This window comes from Lytechinus variegatus, chromosome 13, assembly GCF_018143015.1.
Source record: "Lytechinus variegatus isolate NC3 chromosome 13, Lvar_3.0, whole genome shotgun sequence".
NCBI classification, from domain to species: domain Eukaryota; kingdom Metazoa; phylum Echinodermata; class Echinoidea; order Temnopleuroida; family Toxopneustidae; genus Lytechinus; species Lytechinus variegatus.
In genome coordinates, this window is record NC_054752.1 from 27392091 (window position 1) to 27412952 (window position 20862).

Consider the following 20862-nt stretch of genomic DNA (forward strand, 5'->3'; position numbering starts at 1 on the left):
ATAAAATTATTTTTTCCATTCACAATTTCAGAAAATGAGCAAATTGTGATCTTGTCCAAAATCGGATCGCGAACAGTCGTAATAATAATAATAATAATCCGCTTTTATATAGCGCTTAATCCATCGGAATGACGTTTCTAAGCGCTTTACAGATATATTATTACCCCGGTCATCGGATTCAATCAGTCATTCCCGCACACAATGTGTGCACATCCTCCACTCCCTGGGGAGTATTCCAGTCAGTCGCCTGTGAGGCGCACACAATACTGGACAAGCTACAATGACTTTCACATCCTACCGGGTACCCATTTAGCACCTGGGTCGAGAGTGGCAAAGTGTGGATTAACGCCTTGCCAAAGGACGCCAGACCGCGGTGGGATTCGAACACACGACCCTCTGTTTACAAGGCGAGAGTCAGAACCACTACACCACGGCTCCTCCACGTAAGGTGTGCAGTGGCCTTTAGAGTTGTTCTTAATCGGTGAATGAGATGATAGCTGGCACTCAATTAACTGTTAACCCAGGTTTACCTAAACATGGCTGCCAGAATTCCACCCTATATGAAGAAAACAAATTGTATGCCTTTTATGAAATCTATGAAATTTTGTTTATCAGGGAGTTGAAATTCAAGCTCGTTCTGAGGGGATGTGCATGCATGAACTGCTCAAATTTTGGGACAATAGAAATTCTGAAGTAGAAATTGCTTGTGGCCTTGTAGCTGAAAAGAAAAGAAAAGTGAAAAAATCTAGAGCCCCCCCCCCACTTCCAGCCTCAAAGGGTTAGATAGGGCTCAAAATTTCATTAAAATCTGATTTCATGTAATGAAGTTTGTGAATTTTAAACTTAGGCAGTAATTTATGAGAATAGTTAGGTATTGTCATGAATATTCATTAGGTGGGCTGATGATGACCTATCACCACCTTCCTTTTTCTTTATGTTATTACATCAAATCATAATTGTTAATTATTTTCATAAATGTATGAATGATATGTCACCCTTATGAAATAAGTGGCAGCAACAAATATCTAATCTAGTAAGTTAGTTGTCAATTTTCTTAGTTCTTTGTAGAAAATATTTGAATGAACCTGATTTCATATTTAAAATAAAATACAAAACAAAAGAACAAGTGGGGATATGACATCAGTTTGCTTTTTGAATATTCATGAAGACATGCCTAGAACTGTTTTACTGGAATAATGTAAATCTTAAAAATGCCATTGTCAAATTGTCACTGTTTTGTTTGTCTGATTTTTCGTAATCTGTTCAAATCATATTTTATTCAGCCTTATAAGTACCCCCATGCTACATGTAGTTGTAGATATTGCATCAGCTTTCTACCATGGAAATTTGACATTTTTGATAATTTGGAATTGATATATCTGTGAAAGGTTTGAGAAAAGGAGGTGGGAAATCCCTGTGGACTGCCCCAGCTGCTCCGACTCCCTCCCCTCTACTATGTTTCCTTACATGCTTTTATACATAATCATCTTCGTAGGCAATTCTACAATAATTAATTAGAGGGGACCACACTATACAAGCATTTGCTTTTGAGTGGATCCCTCCATTTTTTATGTTTATAATAATTGGCTTATACAAATACTTTGTTTTACTTATGGAAAATATATGTAATGTAATTAATGTTTGTATAAGTTACATTTGCAATTGTCATTTTATATACATTGTACGTCCACTTTACCTTTGTTCTGTTGAAAATGAAATTTAAAATAAAGTTGATTTGAATATGAAGAGAAAAATCCAACAAGCACAACACTGAAAATTTCATCAAAATCGGATGTAAAATAAGAAAGTTATGGCATTTTAAAGTTTCGCTTGTTTTTCACAAAACAGTGATATGCACAATTCAGTGACATGCAAATGAGTCAGTCGATGATGTCCATCACTCACTATTTCTTTTGTTTTCTATTATTCGAATTCTACAATATTTCATTTTTTAAAGATTTGACCATATGGACCAACTTGACTGAATCATATACTATTAAACAATGCTAATTCCACATGTTCAGGGAGGAAGTAATCACTATTTCACTTGACAATGAGGAGAACATTTGATTATTTCACATTTCATAAAATAAAATACAAAAGAAATAGTGAGTGGATGACGTCATCAGTCTCCTCATTTGCATATCAAACAGGATGTGCATATAACTGTTTTGTGAAATTAAGCAAAACTTTAAAATGTCATAACTTTCTCATTTTACATCCGATTTTGATGAAATTTTCAGTTTTGTGCTTGTTGGATTTTTCTCTTCATATTCAAATCAACTTTTTGTTGGGGTGAACTTGTCCTTTAACTTTGCTTTTATTCTAAGAAGGATCGATGCATAGTCACAGATTTGAATACCGGTATAGGTATTCGTACGATGATTTAGAACATTACACAGTAAGATATTCAAATTCTCAATATGTATCAGCTGTGTGCGCTATGAACGCCTAGCTTAGCCGGGTAATATAGGAGCGCCTTGAGCACCTAACAAGGTGGATATGTGCGCAATATAAATATCCTATATTATTATATTAAATTCTACTACATTTTATTCTGAAATCGGGTCGCAGACCAATCGTAAGGTGTGCGGTCGCCTTTAGGTGCCTATTCAAGGGATGCATGTGCCTGTCTTTTCAAGTCAACATTTTCTATTGTTCGTAAAGCCCCTTTTACACCTTCAAGGATGCAGCACAGATCATCACGAGTCTCAGTCCGTGGTGCATTGTTAGCATTATAATTTCATGTTTTTATAAGTTACAATTTATATGACAATTATGAACTAACAGGTAAATGTTTAGGTTAAGAAAATAAAATAATCATATACATGTATGGACTAATGGGGTGTTGCAAGAAACTTGTGATCAATTGCAAGTCACTTTTCGGTCCTTAAATCAATTATACGTCTTGCAGTTAAATGCAAATTAGTGATTGAATCCTAATTTGCTCCTTGAAACAAGAAGTTTAATCTAATTTGCTACAGCTTACATTGATCGATCAGTTGTAAAATTGCAACAGAATATTTGCAATTGATCGCAGATATTTTCTTGCAACAATCCCCATGACAATAAGAAGTCAGAAAAACAAAAAAAGCTTAATTAAAAAAGAATTACCATTATCATTTTAAATTATTGTTTGTAAACAGACGGTCTCCCAGAAGGCATAGCAGCAATAGATGATAACTTTGTCGGCGTCGGAGCCATCACTGCTTCTTCTAGCTGGCCGAAATATGGCCCCGACAGGAGCCCTCTGGAAACTGGCTCAGATCTTCCAGACTTCGGTGGGAGCTGGTGCGCTGCTCAAGAGAGTACCAACGGCAATGATGAGTGGATTCAGATGGATCTTGGCACGGAAGTCACTTTCACTGGTGTGGTTATTCGTGGGGATTCCAACAGGAACTTCTGGGTCTCTAAGTTTTTTGTAGCGGTCAGCGACGATGGTGTCTCGTTTGATAATCTTCTAGATTCAGCAGATTCACAAGAGCCAAAGGTAATGAAATCAAATTGATTTGATGATGGATTGCTTGATTGGATTTATTTATGAATTTAAGTCACCAAAACAGAGACCCTGTTCTTATCAACGTCCCTAAAACTAGTTGAATGGAAACCAGTTTAGTGGGGGCCAGTTTGACATGACCTTTGAAACAGTCTTGGAAGCAATCTTACATGGTCTTCCAAACCAGTTTGAAAGCCACAATGTGTTGTGGTTTTCAAGATTGTTTTACCTTGTTAAACTGATGTTAAGTGTAGGTGAGGATGGAACCAAGTACAAGAGTGTGTGCATGTTGGGCCTGCTTCTGTGTGTAGTATCTACGCTGAGGTTTCAATTATCGCTCCAAACGTGTGACTCCATTTTGTTTTGTCTGTTTGCAACTCTTTGTTACTTCACTGCAGAATGGCTGCACCGTAACTATGAGAATCATTCATTGGTCATGATGATGATGACTGAGAATACCAATATCTTAATGCCTATGAAGATAATGTTAACAATGATAGTCGCAATAATTTGACGATGATAAACAATAATGATATCAATGGGGCCAGGATAGTTTGTTGACAGGGGAAGCTAACCAGAAAAAAGGGCATTATTACCGACCAACTCCCTCCATTTCCAAACTCCTCTTTCCTTTTTATTGAAGGCCAAGCCTGTGTTAAATCATTTAACTTACATAATAACCCAGCAAAATCTCTTGATCCATATTTTGAGCAGTGCTCTATGCCAAACAAAACAATCACAAAATGGATTTTCAAAATAGCCACTGATGGAACTTTTGCAATCTTGGTATTTTTTTCCTAAGGGAATACGAATCTACTGAAAATTATTCTTGGTTTTGACTCTGTTACTATTTGCCATTTTCCGTTGTTTGAACAATTGAACTTAAAAACATCGTTATCACTTAGAAAGAGTATATTGCTTACCACAGTAACTGACATGCTCTGCTCAATCAAATATAATCATCTTGTCTAGATTTATCGGTATTGGAGATGCCAGAATTATTATTGTATCGTTTCATTTTAAACATATGTAGGTTTGCTCAGGAGGCAGCAGTGCAAAAAAAAACATGTACTATTCAGCTAGATATGAATAATTTATTACAATTTCTCCTGCTTGTCTTCAACTATTACAGGTATTTATAGGGAGTGCTAGCAATGATGGTTACAAAATAGCCAAATTCGATCCACAGCCAAACGGTCGGTACATCCGAGTTATTCCTGAAGAGTGGAAAGACTGTATATGCCTGCGTTGGGATGTCTACATAAAAACGATAGGTATGTGTTGTAAGCTAATAAGTATGGTAGCTGCTGTAGGATTTGTGGTAGTGCAAGGCTATAGAAGTTGTAACTCATTTTTAGCTCATCTGGCCCGAAGGGCAAGATGAGCTTATGCCGTGGCGTGGCGTCAGTCGTCTGTCGTCCGTCCACAATTTCAAAATGCTACTACCTCGCCATTTCAAGTCCGATTTCAATTCTGTTTGCTTTATATGATAGCACTAGGTGGGGCATTCAGAACTTCTACACGGAATTTTGAAATTCATTAAATATGCTAATTTATTTGCATTTTTCACAATTCACAAAAAAATGCTATTTCTTTATTTGTTGACCGATTTTGATTTTTTTGCTTCCATCTGGTAAAGCTTCATGAGGTTCACCAAACTTCTACACAGAATTTTGAAATTTTGACCAGAACAATTTTTATGCTAATTTATGTGAAATTAATTTATGCATATTTTTAAAAATTCTCATAAAATGCTTCTTCTTCTTTATTTGTTGACCAAATTTGAATTTTTTGCTTCCATCTGGTAGAGCTTCATGAGGTTCACCAATCTTGTACACAGAATTTTGAAATTTTGACCAGAACAATTTTTATGCTAATTTATGTGAAATTAACTTATGCATGTTTTTAAAAATTCACATAAAATGCTTCTTCTTCTTTATTTGTTGACCAATTTTGATTTTTTTCTTCCGTCTGGTAGAGCTTCATGAGGTTCACCAATCTTGTACACAGAATTTTGAAATTTTGACTAGAACAATTTTTATGCTAATTTATGCGAAATTTATTCAGAAATCACAGAAAATGCCTCTTCTTTATTTGTTGACAGATTTTGATATTTTTTCTTCCATCCGGTAGACTTCATGAGGCCCACCAAACTTCTACAAAGAATTTTGAAAATTTTCAGTTGAAAATTATATATGCTAATTTATGCAAAATGTATTTATAAATCACAGAAATTTCCTCTTCTTCTTTATTTGTTGACAGATTTTGATTTTTTTTCTTCCATCTGGTAGAGCTGCATGAGGTTCACCAATCTTGTACACAGAATTTTGAAATTTTGACTAGAACAATTTTTATGCTAATTTATGCAAAATTTATTCAGAAATCACAGAAAATGCCTCTTCTTTATTTGTTGACAGATTTTGATATTTTTTCTTCCATGCGGTAGACTTCATGAGGCCCACCAAACTTCTACACAGAATTTTGAAAATTTTCAGTAGAAAATTATTTATGCTAATTCATGCGAAATGTATTCACAAATCACAGAAAATTCCTCTTCTTTCTTTGTTGACAGATTTTGATTTTTTTTCTTCCATCTGGTAGAGCTGCATGAGGTTCACCAAACTTGTACAACAACTTTTTAGATTTTGTCTGGAAAATTATTTATTCTAATTTATGCAAAATTTATACACAAATCACAAAAAATGTTTTTTCTTCTTCATTTGTTGATCAATTTCAGTTTTGTTTGCTTTATATAATAGCTCGAGGTGGTGGTACAAAATTTAAACTCATTGAATCTGCTATTTATTCATATATTTCAAAACTCACAAAAATTGCTTATTTGTTGATTGATTTTGGTTATTTTTGTTCCATCTGAGAGCTACATTAGGTTCACCAAGGTTCTACACAGTGTTAAGAAATTTTGACTAGATAATAATACTTAATTCATATGAAATTTATTCATAGATCACAAAAAATGCTTCTATGTCATTTCTTCATCAATTCAATTATATATCCTCAATTTATGTCACCAATATAATTCACTGCAGTGTCAACTGGGCTGAAATTAAAATTGTGATAAATTGTGTTGCAAGATGCCGGATGAGCTCCACATCATTGATGTGCTAGTTTAAAGGTCAAGTCCACCCCAGAAAAATGTTGATTTGAATAAATAGAGAAAAATCAAAAACTAGCATAACGCTGAAAATTAAATCAAAATAGGATGTAAAATAAGAAAGTTATGGAATTCTAAATTTTCGATTATTTTTCACAAATTAGTGATGTGCACAACTCAGTGACATGCAAATAAAGCAGTCGATGATGTCCATCACCCACTATTTCTTTTGTGTTCTATTCTTTGAATTATACAATTTTTAATTTTCCAGATTTGACAATAAGGACCACCTTGACTGAACCATATAGTAATAAACAATGCTACATGTAGCTACACATGTTTAAGGAGGAATCATTGTTTCACTTGACATTGAGGAGAAAAAAAGAATATTTCATATAATATACAAAAAAAATAGTGAGTGGATGACATCATTAGTCTCCTCATTTGCATACTGACCAGGATGTGAATAGAACTGTTTTCTTGTGACAGATAACTTTTTAAGCGCAAGTCACTTTTCAACGAAACTTGGGTTGTATATGTACTTAGGGAGCCTGCATGTTATGGTGCAGGCAGAGGTCAAAGGTCATTTGAGGTCAAAATGAAAGCTAACATGCAAGACTCTTTTATGACAGATAACTTTTTAAGCATAAGTCACTTTTCAACCAAACTTGGGTTGTAGAAGAAGTTAGGGGACCTGCATGTTATGGTGCATTCGGAGGTCAGATATGGTCAAAGGTAATTTCAGGTCAAATGTTAAAGTTTAGGTCCAAGACTATCTTATAACATGTAAATCTGCATCCATGTCTCACTTTTCAAGAAAATTTAAAAAGACTCTGTTCTCTTTTTTTTCTGAAGAATAAGCTCATTATGACACTCATCATTTTCTGCACTCGCAAACACATTTAACCTTCACACATGTAAAATATCAGTGCAATAGTGTGATAAGGTGAAAGGGCGTACCATATTTTATGAGATACGCCTGCTCAAATTTTATTTGTATTACATTTTTTACCAGATATTTCATTTAATGAGGTTTCAATACAATTCTGTTCTGTGGTAAAGGAGATTGCAATATTTGTAGCTATTTTTACAAGTGGGCGAGACACAATTTTGCTAATGCCTTGTTGAGATATTTATGATTATGTGATTATTTCATCTTTCAAATCAACAGAACCTGTCAACACAGATGACAATCCAAATGCACCTCCAGCACCAGGTATTCACCCTACCAGTTTTTCTTATTTTAATTAGAGATTTGTGCGTTATGCTTATAATGTTCGTATGCCCTTACTCTGTGAAATAATCATGTTCTTATGCCCTTACTCTGTTAAATAATTGTGCATGTTCAATTTTAAAAGACATCCAGACAGATCTGTGTTTGCTGTTGTAACTGGCTGAGGATGCATGCCATTCACACAACTAAAGGCAAATTAATGCATGCTTTGCTATGACCCAATTAACATGTTACTGAAAACAAAGAAAACATGAACAATGCTAATTATTGTCACATAACAATAAGAAGTATGAAAATAGGCAGCAACGAGAGTGACAACTCAGAAAGTAACCCCCTTCCCCAAAATCTGTAAAGTAATAAAATAATATTAATTAATTGTAATTTCTTAGTCTTACTAACATTATCTTTATGTAATATACAAAATGATTAATTTGTCTTATGATTTTCATTATCATTTTTACTATTTGTATCATTCTAATGATTATTATTATTTTATGATCATTATGATGATGATGATTATTATTACGTGGTCTGTCTTTGACAGATCACCTCTTAATTTCGTCAGAATTTTCTTTTTATTTATTTATTTATTTTTACGGATTTTCTTGTCGCCAAGTTATCTCAAAATTGACTTGGTCAATTTCATTGAATTTCATGTCATCTATAGGATCTGTCATGGACACGTCAAAATAAGCTTTTCAAGGTCATCAGGTCATGATGACGTCATCTAGGCGCCATTTTGTAAAATCACATTATCAATCATATCTCCATTATCAATTATCAAAAATCAATCAAATTATCATCACATTAACTTCAGGTCAAGGCTCATCAGGCCATGTCATCAAAGGTCACCTGGAGGTCACGACGCGCGCGTACGCGCGCGTCAAAATTTCAAAATGCTCAAAATCACTTTTTGACCAAACGAGAGTACGTTTCAGGTCATTTTAAGCATTTCAAAATTTTGCACGCGCGCATGCGCGCGCGTTTCCTCGCGTAACGCCTCAACGCAACGCAGAAACACCGTTTTGTTACATCATTTTATTGATAATAAAATTCTGAACAATTTGATACCTTGATCAACCTTCTACGACCATTAATAACGAAATTAACACCCGTTAAATTTTGCAGCACGTGTGCGCGCGAGCTCTCACTATAGGCCATATATGGGCAAAAACATGCCTATTGCAAATTCACTGTAGCTCTTTAAATAGTCCGTTGACCCCCAATTTTTTTTCATATATCGATAAAGTATGAGTTGTAAATTTGATTTCATGTCACCATTGTCCCTAAATTATATCGTGACGTCATCAAAATGGCGCCTAAACTAAAAATTGCATTTTTTCAAAAATGACGTCATCAAATTTATGCAAATTTGGTTGTAACTTCTCGAATATAGATCGTTTTTCGCCCAGATTTCAATATGTTGTAGTTTAGAATGTACTCTTTCTCCTTAGTAGTCATGAATTTTCGTTTTGAGAAACGCATCATTGCGTAAAACAGCGATGAAAAGAGGCATGTCATTTTTCCTCATTTTGCGTGTAATCTCTATTGGACATGACTTTTTCTCAAAACTAGATTCGACATTCCGCTATTTCGTGAGCAATATCTCCATTTTTTCTTGTCAGTTTTCTTTAAGCTTTTAGTATGTTGTAGCTGAGATTCTAAGCTTTCGCAAGTGTGCCCTTCATTTTTTGATCAGATGCCGGGATCATGCCCGTATTTCACTTACAAAATTGGACTTGTAATTCTCAAAATTGCTTACGTGTATTCTCTATGGGGAATATCGTGGCTTTGACTGCTTCTTAAAGGGCGCGGGTTCGAGTCCTGGGGTGAACAAGATGATTTTTTTTTTCATTTTTTTCTTTTTGCCACTTCTTACATGATACTTTATGATAATTAAAAGGTATAAAAGTTTAAAATTTCGCACGATAAAACAGATTATAATTACTTTGTTTCATATCACATGTATTGTCATACATGAAAGAGACCCTTTTAACAGTGCTTTATCATCTCCCGTCTTTCACAAGTATTCCATCCATAATGAATATTCCGTCGTCATCATGAAGATCATATTGATCTGCATGAACATGGTAATAGTGATTACGATGGCGAGAATAAAGACAGACCACCTAATTCGTCCGCATGACGAATTAAAATTAAAATATTTGTCCACCCAGTATCTGCAAATACCGATACGATCCAATGTACCGAACTAAATTTTTAGAAACGTAATGCAAACATTTGTAGGCCTGGCCTCTATATAGGTACACTATCAATGCATGACATGTATTGTACACAAAACCCAAATTTGTGGTAAAAGGTTTAAAATCATCAACAACGATACAATAGCCAAATTGTTACGTATTTTCTGAGTCAGCTAATTGTTTCAACTTATCATCGTTACTTCGTGAGGCTATAATTATTAAAGAGAAATCCAGTAGTTGCAGTAAACACTGATTTCATGAGAAAGTCTCTAAAACAAGGCTTAATTGTCAGTATATCATCGAGGATATAGATCTGGTACAGTTACATTAACTGAACTTTGTGAAATTTTGAAATCTACGCTGAAAAATGTTCACACCGAAGATCCCCAACACAGATAAACGCATGTGGGGCAATGTATAATTATTGCTTAGAACGTCGGGCCCCGACGCTCTACCCAAATCCTGTGCTTATTTGCTGATTTCTCAGCAATTACACAATTTCTCCTAGAATCCTTTGGCACTTGCGTTTTATTTATACAAACAGACACTTTGGTGGTCATTTCATTGGATTCTGTACAAACTCATTTTGATATCGTTACCAAAACTAGCATTTACCTTTAAGACAGGAAAAATGTGCGGCAAGTTTGAGGTACTGGTACAGTACACGGAAGGTGCCATGATATGTTTGGGATAGTGTGTGAAAGCTTGAGGAGGCCCGTTAACATTAGTGCCAATTTGGAAAGCATACAAATGACAATAGTTGTAGGGGGAAAATCTAAATTGCTTACGTAAGAACGATCAGAATGTATAGAAATATCTATATGTCAGAAAATAGATATAATTTTATTTATATGTATCCTTTATCAACCAGAAAAATATTTGTAACCATGTTTTTATCCAATCTGCAATCATCTCATTCATCTGTAAATTGACACACAGGTAATAGTCGGCTTACTTTACTCAGTCGATTTAAGTTTTAGCGTGCCTCTTCCAAAAAGTTTGGAGACAATTGCAACTTTTCCGCAATTTTACTAGAAGTTTACAGTTCATTCACGATACCTCGTCTTGGATCGTGTGAATGTTTATATTGTACATAGCACTGATTATCAACCAGAAATTCTTACATTTATTAATTAAAAATGGAGAAAACACAGGAAAACTCGTTCACAACCAGCCACAGCATGATGCACTTTGCATCAGTTACGCATCGGCCATTCAATTTAAAGATCGCAGATGCCAATGTTTTGCCAATGAGGCAAAAAATTGGCCCTATTCGATTGTCGGTTGAGGCCTAATTACTGTTATTATTATTATTATTATCCTTTTTCTTCTTATTATTGTTATCATTATCATTATTGCTATGATTGTTGCTATTCTGATTGTAAACATTTTGTTTCATTTTATTATTCATAAAAATCGGCCCAATTCAATTATCGGTTGAGGCCTAATTATTGTTATTATTGTTATAATTACTCTTATTATCCTTCTTATTTTTATTATCATTATTGTTAGGGTTGTTGCTATTGTTACCATTTTGTTTCATATTATGAAATAATGTAAAAATGTTGAATTTTCATGCATCAATGTGAAATGCGTATTTATTTAATATTTTTCCATTTTTTTGTGCAAAAATATGAAAATAATTGATTTTAATGAAAAATTCAAGATGGCCGACAAAAATGGGGTCCTCTGGGCCTTCCGTATAGGATATGACCCGGCAGCAACACATTTTCTTGACCACTGACATCATGGCAACATCTTGGGACCATCGAAATTTTGTACCCAATCAGCTGAATAAACTCTCCCAGCCCGCAAACTAATGCTAATCGCTTAGGCTTGCCTGCACTGGTGAAATGTTACATTACTGGGAATAAATTGGTCATGCAGGGTGAAATATCTTCAAAAGGAGGTATCTTGGATCCTCCAACAAGTTTTTTGTTTGTGGTTTATGAAACTGCAGTTCACACCCTGAACTGCGGTTTTATATCCCAACAGGGTTTTGAAGTACCGGTAATGTGTATTAATATCCTTGTTACAATAAAGCAAAGAATTTGTGATTATGAATTTAAATAGTGAGTAATGTAGGCAAGACTGTCCATGACCTTCTCTTTGAAATATTATATATATTTTTTCAAATAAATTATTGTACTTTTCTAGAATGTGGATCACCACCTGATCTACCAAATGGAAATGTTGAGGTCCATGGCGATACACCTGGTTCGATCATAGCATGGTATGAATGCGATGATGGATATACTTTTGAGGGAGAGCAGGATATACTCTGTTTTGAAAATGGTACTTGGGACATTTTTGAAGGAAAATGTGTTCCTATTCCAGTTGGTAAGTTGTATTTTGTCTTGAGGAACATTATGTAGTGTGGATACCATACATGAAGTTGCCATTGTAGATTGTGATTAATTTTGCCTTTCGACTGCCACGTGCAACCTTTTCATAATTCAATTATATCAAATCCCAGGTAGTTGCATTACGTGCATGATGTTATGGTGAGGCATAATGCAATATATCCAGACAAACTGAATAGATGAGGTTATCCTTTCATGAAGCTCAATAGTACTGACAAGTTGTCTTTGAAACGCGATAAATCTCGAAAATTCGCTTACACGAGTCCTGTCCCAGTCCAGTTGCAATCTTGACATAGATTAAGTGGATTTGCTTCTTGATCGGACCTAGTCTAAAAAAGAGTCTGTTTACATCTCGGCACATTCATCTCCCCCTATCGGTCAGAAATATATGTCAATCCCAAAGTTGCTTTCATATTCCTGATCACTTTCAGTTAGTCCGAAGGCACAAATTAACATTGGATTTCAAAATACGATATTCCTTGAAAAACTGAAAATATATCAGATACAATCACTTCATTCCAAAGGCCTACTATAGGCAGAGCTGCTCTTACGTAATATCACAGCTGTTGTTAATCGTCTAACCCATGCTAATAGCTTAGGCTTGCTTGCACTGGTGAAAGGTTACAATACTGGGATTAAATTTGTCATGCAGGGTGAAATAGCTTCAAAATGAGAATCTTGGATCCTCCAACAAGTTTTTTGTTTGTGGTTTATGAAATTGTAGTTCACACCCTTAATTGCGGTTTTATATCCCAACAGGGTTTCGAAGTAATGTGTATTAATATCCTTGTTACAAGAATTTGTGATTACAATAATAATAATGATAATAACATTTGTAATACGCTTTATACTGGTGTTTCAAAGCACGCAGGTTGGCAGATTATAATAATATACAGTCAATCCATTAAGAAAGAAAAAGAAAACAAGTTATGAGAAAAGGTGAATTTTAAGTGACAATTTGAAAATTTCCATGGAGGGAGCATTTTGGATACAAATTGGGAGTTTATTCCAGAGGGTGGGGGGCAATTATGAATTTAAATAGTGAGTAATGTAGGCAAGATTGCCCATGACCTTCTCTTTAAAAATATTATACATATTTTATCAAATAAATTATTGTATTTTTCTAGAATGTGGATCACCACCTGATCTACCAAATGGAAATGTTGAGGTCCATGGCGATACACCTGGTTCGATCATAGCATGGTATGAATGCGATGATGGATATACTTTTGAGGGAGAGCAGGATATACTCTGTTTTGAAAATGGTACTTGGGACATTTTTGAAGGAAAATGTGTTCCTATTCCAGTTGGTAAGTTGTATTTTGTCTTGAGGAACAATAGGCGGTTTCAAACCGCCTCGATCACAAGAATCCCCGTTAAATTACGAGAACTTTTTAAGGCTAAAAAATACCCGTTAATTATTCCTGCATTCAGACCGCCCCGAAACACATCCTTCGGGATAAGTTCCCGAAGTTACGAGCATGCGCAGTATGGTCTGATAAGCAGGCAAGGCGCGAGATTCAAAATCACTAGCCCAGCAGCCACCCACGCCGCCGCGCCCAACGACACGCTGGGCTAAAAGTTCCCGTAATTTGCTTTCACATCGCCTAAATACCTGCGACCTTGGAAAAATCCCCACGAAAGTTCTCGTAATTTCGCCAAGTACCTGCTATTTAGCGGGTATTTTCTTTCGGGGATATTACGCGTAGTTTGCTTTCACATTACCAAAATACCTGGTATTTTCTGATCGGGGTAAATTTCCCGATCAGAGAATACCTGGAACTGGCGAACTTCGAGGCGGTCTGAAACCACCTATTATGTAGTGTGGATACCATACATGAAGTTGCCATTGTAGATTGTGATTAATTTTGCCTTTCGACAGCCACGTGCAACCTTTTCATAATTCAATTATATCAAATCCCAGGTAGTTGCATTACGTGCATGATGTTATGGTGAGGCATAATGCAATATATCCAGACAAACTGAATAGATGAGGTTATCCTTTCATGAAGCTCAATAGTACTGACAAGTTGTCTTTGAAACGCGATAAATCTCGAAAATTCGCTTACACGAGTCCTGTCCCAGTCCAGTTGCAATCTTGACATAGATTAAGTGGATTTGCTTCTTGATCGGACCTAGTCTAAAAAAGAGTCTGTTTACATCTCGGCACATTCATCTCCCCCTATCGGTCAGAAATATATGTCAATCCCAAAGTTGCTTTCATATTCCTGATCACTTTCAGTTAGTCCGAAGGCACAAATTAACATTGGATTTCAAAATACGATATTCCTTGAAAAACTGAAAATATATCAGATACAATCACTTCATTCCAAAGGCCTACTATAGGCAGAGCTGCTCTTACGTAATATCACAGCTGTTGTTAATCGTCTAACCCTTGCTAATAGCTTAGGCTTGCTTGCGCTGGTGAAAGGTTACAATACTGGGATTAAATTGGTCATGCAGGGTGAAATAGCTTCAAAATGAGAATCTTGGATCCTCCAACAAGTTTTTTGTTTGTGGTTTATGAAACTGCAGTTCACACCCTGAATTGCGGTTTTATATCCCAACAGGGTTTCGAAGTAATGTGTATTAATATCCTTGTTACAAGAATTTGTGATTACAATAATAATAATGATAATAACATTTGTAATACGCTTTATACTGGTGTTTCAAAGCACGCAGGTTGGCAGATTATAATAATATACAGTCAATCCATTAAGAAAGAAAAAGAAAACAAGTTATGAGAAAAGGTGAAATTTAAGTGTCAATTTGAAAATTTCCATGGAGGGAGCATTTTGGATACAAATTGGGAGTTTATTCCAGAGGGTGGGGACAATTATGAATTTAAATAGTGAGTAATGTAGGCAAGATTGCCCATGACCTTCTCTTTAAAAATATTATACATATTTTATCAAATAAATTATTGCATTTTTCTAGAATGTGGATCACCACCTGATCTACCAAATGGAAATGTTGAGGTCCATGGCGATACACCTGGTTCGACCTATGCATGGTATGGATGCGACGACGGATATACTTTTGAGGGAGATCCGGATATAGACTGTTTTGAAAATGGTACTTGGGACATTTTTGAAGGAAAATGTGTTCCTATTCCAGTTGGTAAGTTGTATTTTGTCTTGAGGAACATTATGTAGTGTGGATACCATACATGAAGCTGCCATTGTAGATTGCGATTAATTTTGCCTTTCGACTGCCACGTGCAACCTTTTTATAATTCAATTCAACCAAATCCCAGGTAGTGTCATTATGTGCATGATGTTATGGTGACGAGTTCTGGAGATAACGGCATTATCTGAAATAAAATAAAGCATAATGCAATGTATCCAGAAAAAAACGAATAGATGAGGTCATCCTTTCATGAAGCTCAGTAGTACTGACAAGTTGTCTTTGAAACGCGAATCATCTAGAAAATCACTTACACGAATCCTGTCCCAGTCCAGTTGCAACTTTGACATAGATTAAGTGGATTCGCTTCTTGAACTGACCCAGTCTAGAAAAGAGTCTGTTTACATCTCGGCACATTCATCTCCCCCTATCGGTCACAGAAATTAATGTCAATCCCAAAGTTGCTTTCATATTCCTGATCACTTTCAGTTAGTGTGAAGGCACGAATTAACATTGGATAACAAAATACAAAATTCTTAGAAAATTGGATTATATATCAAATACATAATTTCATTCTGATCAAGGGCCTACTATAGGCAGAGCTGCTCTTACGTAATATGACAGCTGTTTATCATCTAACCCTTGCTCAATACTTAGGCTTGCTGGCGGAGATGAAATGTGACATTACTGGGATTAAATTGGTCATGCAGGGTTGAAATAGTTTCAAAATTAGATATCTTGGATCCTCTAATGATGTTTTATACCCCAACAGGGTTTGATGTAATGTATATTAATATCCTTTCTACAATAAAACAAAGAAAAATCAAGAATTTGTGATTATAAATTTAATTGGTGAGTAATGTAGGCAAGACTGCCCATGACCTTCTCTTTGAAATATATATTTTTTATCAAATAAATTATTGCATTTTTCTAGAATGTGGATCACCACCTGATCTACCAAATGGAAATGTTGAGGTCCATGGCGATACACCTGGTTCGACCTATGCATGGTATGGATGCGACGACGGATATACTTTTGAGGGAGATCCGGATATAGACTGTTTTGAAAATGGTACTTGGGACATTTTTGAAGGAAAATGTGTTCCTATTCCAGTTGGTAAGTTGTATTTTGTCTTGAGGAACATTATGTAGTGTGGATACCATACATGAAGTTGCCATTGTAGATTGTGATTAATTTTGCTTTTAGACTGCCACGTGCAACCTTTTTATAATTTAATTAAATCAATTCCCAGGTAGTTGCATTACGTGCATGATGTTATGATGAGTAGTTCTGGAGATAAAGGCTTTATCTGAAATAAAATAAAGCATAATGCAATGTATCCAGACAAACCGAATAGATGAGGTCATCCTTTCATGAAGTTCGATAATACTGACAAGTTGTCCTTGAAACGCGATCTAGAAAATCGCTTACACGAATCCTGTCCCAGTCCGGTTGCAACCTTGACATAGATTTAGCGGATTTGCTTCTTGAACTGGCCCAGTCTAAAAAAGAGTCTGTTTACATCTCGGCACATTCATCTCCCCCTATCGGTCAGAAATTTATGTCAATCCCAAAGTTGCTCTCATATTCCTGACCATTTCAGTTATTATGAAAGCACAGATCCTTATTTAAATTATGATACACTCTGCAGACTCTCTGTTTTAATATTTTGGGACTTTAATTTGATAGTATATGCACTTTATAGTCTCAACTCCCTCTTTGACTATTAAACGTTCATGCCACTCTGGACAAACGGGTGTCTATGCAGGAAACTACAGTAAGTGGACTGAGACGGGTTCGAGGTAGGGATTAGTTCAAATCCACGGATAGGTGGACATGGGCCTACCGGAGACCACTTCCAGAGGTAGTCTTGGGTAGGTTCACTAGAAGGTGGCCCAAGCTACGTATTTGCATCTGTTTTCTTACCTAGCCGAGGCAGGCCCTAGCTAGGCCAGCGATTTTTTTTTTATGATGTAACACAGGACTTAGTCACATTTACCATGATCTTAACAGTCTGAAAGCAGACTCTCAGTTGATACAAAGCAATTCAAGTTGTAAGCTGATAATAAAAGTCTTCACATGAAAATTTTGATGAAGATGGTACTTTCATAACTGCTGATGCACCAGCCCTTCTATTATTTACATGTGTCGTTATTGTAACTCATTTTACCTCAAGTTTTTGCTCTCATTTGTGAACCATTTTCTTGGGGGATAGGAATGAAGGTCTTGAATTTGGAATTAAAAAAAATTAAGATAGAGTAATGGATAAAATAAATAACAAATTCTAGTATTGATTGTACAGTAATTTTTTTCATGCAAATTGACATTAAGTGATTATGCTAATTTATGCATAATTATTATGCAAAATCATACTTTCCCCTTTAATTTTCTGAATAAAGCTCCAAATGTTCTAATTTGTGGTATAAAAACTCTTTGTGGTGTTCTCAGCAAGTGTACATGAAAAAATATTGTTATCATATCAGATCAATTTCTTATGTATTGTTTTTTGCGATTATGTATTTCTCTGTTTTTTCTTTACATTTTGTTTTTCATTATTTTTTCAATGAAATTTATTTGGGCCTCTCTTGAGGTCATAAAAGCATAAAATAACATTTAGGCCAGCAAAACTAGAAATGATCATGCATTTTAAGATTTTTGTTTGAAAGCACAATTTGCATTGACTATTGTACACAAAATCACGCTTTTGAGCAATTTTTGGTCTAATAAATAAATATGGAAATAAATGAAATGAACAAATTAATGAAAAAATGAAAATTTTAAATTCTCAAATATTGCTCTCTTCTAGAATGTGGACCACCACCTGAGCTACTAAATGGAAAGGTTGAAATAGTAGGGAATGGTGTTCCTGGTTCTATCATTGCATGGTATGATTGTAATGGTGAATTAAATTTCGATGGAGATTCACAAGATATAGTCTGCAATGAAAATGGTGAATGGCCGCCATTTTCAGGAAAATGTGGTAAGTTTTAACCTGTTGATGAAATTCCTCGTCAGTACTGCACTACTCATTAATCCATTATAGATGGCATTTGATGGTGCAGATCTAGATGTGATTTTAAATGAAATAAAGCATGCCAGTTATACAATCTCAGTAGGTGAGCGTGCCATTTGATGAAGCTTAAAATGTCAAGTTTCTGTTGTATAAAGGCAGAGATAATGTTGGCATCTTCCATGGAAACAATGCTCACCAGCCAGTCAAAATCAAATATTCCATGATAGTTGCCGTAATAGTAATTTTTTATGCAACAGGGCCCAGTACTTTCCAGCCAATCAAATCAAAGTGCATGGTTAATCATAATCGTCCTGGAGGGTATTTCATAAAACCGTACGATCTTTATAGCATGTACTTGAAAACTATCCTGGTACCAAAACTGATTTCTTATTTAGGTGTTTAATCACCCTTTTTTAGTGTTCTTTGAGAAAAAAAAAATGGAGGACATCATTTCGGTCTTAAAGAGCATCAAATTGAAATGATGATGTCAATAATGGCAAAAATAATAAACCATTTTGAATAATAACACAACCCATGTTGTATTGGCTTTGAACTTAAAATCACATTGTTGATCAAATCTGGAATGAACATGCATTTACATAATGTTGCATACTGGTAAGCGACGGGTGAACATAGGGGGCGGCGCATGATGGCAGATGGTCGGAGTTAGCCATTCTTCGGGAATGCCAATGCCTTTAATATCCCTATTGATATTATTAGGATGTAAGCGAATTTGGATAGCCTCTTAATTTACTGTCTAATTCCGACCATCTGCTGTCATTTGGCTCCTGCGTTCACCCGTTGCTCACTGGTCAAACAACGACGACCACCCTCCAACGTCTGCTCCTACTGCTAGCTACCGCTAATGACTCCTCGACGTCGGCAATTCGATTACTTTCTATGCCGCTGGCAGCCAACAGGATTTCCCCAACGTCCGCAAGCCATCGCACCGTCTATGGCTTCTGATTAGTTGGTTGCGCGGCAATTCTGGCACCTTCGGCACTTAGCTTATGCTATAAAAGGTGCTCGCAGCAGCGATTGTCCGCATTGCCTGACAAAAACTAGCAGGTGCAGTCAAAAAGTTGCAATAACAGTATGCTTTTATCGTGAGACTACAGTTTAACTCCTTTAGCAATCTTCTACTACCATGATGATCAATGTCTTCCATTCTATTATTATTATCATTATTGTTCTGTATGAATAATTTGTCAGATTTCATGAATCCATGAACTCCCTAAATATATTGATATATATATATGTGTGTAATATATATATATATATATACGTAATATAAGGATATATATATAAATGTGATCAATCTTGGCGATGTACGTGTACAGGTCTCCTTCATAATTATATTTGAGATCAGGAGTATGGAGAGGGCCGTAGCAAGGTCAATACCCATCTTCATCAAGCTTTCGGGCACATGCCCTTCATCAGGATCTAAACCAATATATAAAATACAAAATATAGGCCTACTAATAACAATGGTAAATACAATGCAATGTAATGTATAACGGAGATAAGTAATTATAGATGAGATGAGTATGATATGAACCTACAATTTTTGCATTTAATGTATTCAATTTCTACAAATATGTTCTTAGTCTTATTTCTACAAATGCTATAGATGTTGGTCTTGTTTATCATATAACATTTTGCACTATTTTCTTTTTAAATCTGGAATGGAATTAATGCTTGTATAAAAAAACACACAAGTTTTTGTCTCACCTGCATAGCAGAGTGAGACTATAGGCGCCGCTTTTCCGATGGCGGCGGCGTCAACACCAAATCTTAACCGAGAAATGACAGCATATCTAAGAAAGTATATGGACCTAGTTCATGAAACTTGGCCATTAGGTTAATTAAGTATTACTGAATATCCTGCCTGAGCTTCAGGTCACATGATTAAGGTCAAAGGTCATTTAGGGTCAATGAACTTTGGCCAAATTTGGGGTATTTGTTGAATTACCATCATAACTTTGAAAGTTTATTGGTCTAGTTCATAAAAATTGGACAAAAGAGTAATCAATTATCACTGAGCATCCTTTGCGAATTTCAGGTCACATGACCAACGTCAAGGTCAATGAACTTTGGCAGTATAGGGGGGGTATCCTTTGAATTACCATCGTAACTTTGACAGATTATGGATCTGGTTCATGTAACTTGGATATCAGAGGAATCAAGTATCTTTGAAGATCCCGTCATCGTTTCAGGTCACATGACCAATGTCATAGGTTATTTAAGGTCATTGAACTTTGGCCATTTAGGTAATCCATAGATTGCTGTCATAACTGTCAAAGTTTATAGATA

The 20862-nt window shown here is 35.5% G+C and overlaps 1 protein-coding gene across 1 annotated transcript in view; it reads left to right on the forward strand.

Annotated features, from left to right (window-relative positions):
• Positions 1-20862, forward strand: part of LOC121425992 — a 174439-nt gene that overhangs the window by 28691 nt on the left and 124886 nt on the right. Inside the window, exons 10-17 of the mRNA XM_041622120.1 lie at positions 3147-3490; positions 4629-4770; positions 7780-7824; positions 12204-12386; positions 13537-13719; positions 15347-15529; positions 16470-16652; positions 18343-18516. Of these exons, the coding sequence (XP_041478054.1) occupies positions 3147-3490; positions 4629-4770; positions 7780-7824; positions 12204-12386; positions 13537-13719; positions 15347-15529; positions 16470-16652; positions 18343-18516 (1437 nt within the window). The remainder of the gene's footprint in view (positions 1-3146; positions 3491-4628; positions 4771-7779; positions 7825-12203; positions 12387-13536; positions 13720-15346; positions 15530-16469; positions 16653-18342; positions 18517-20862) is intronic.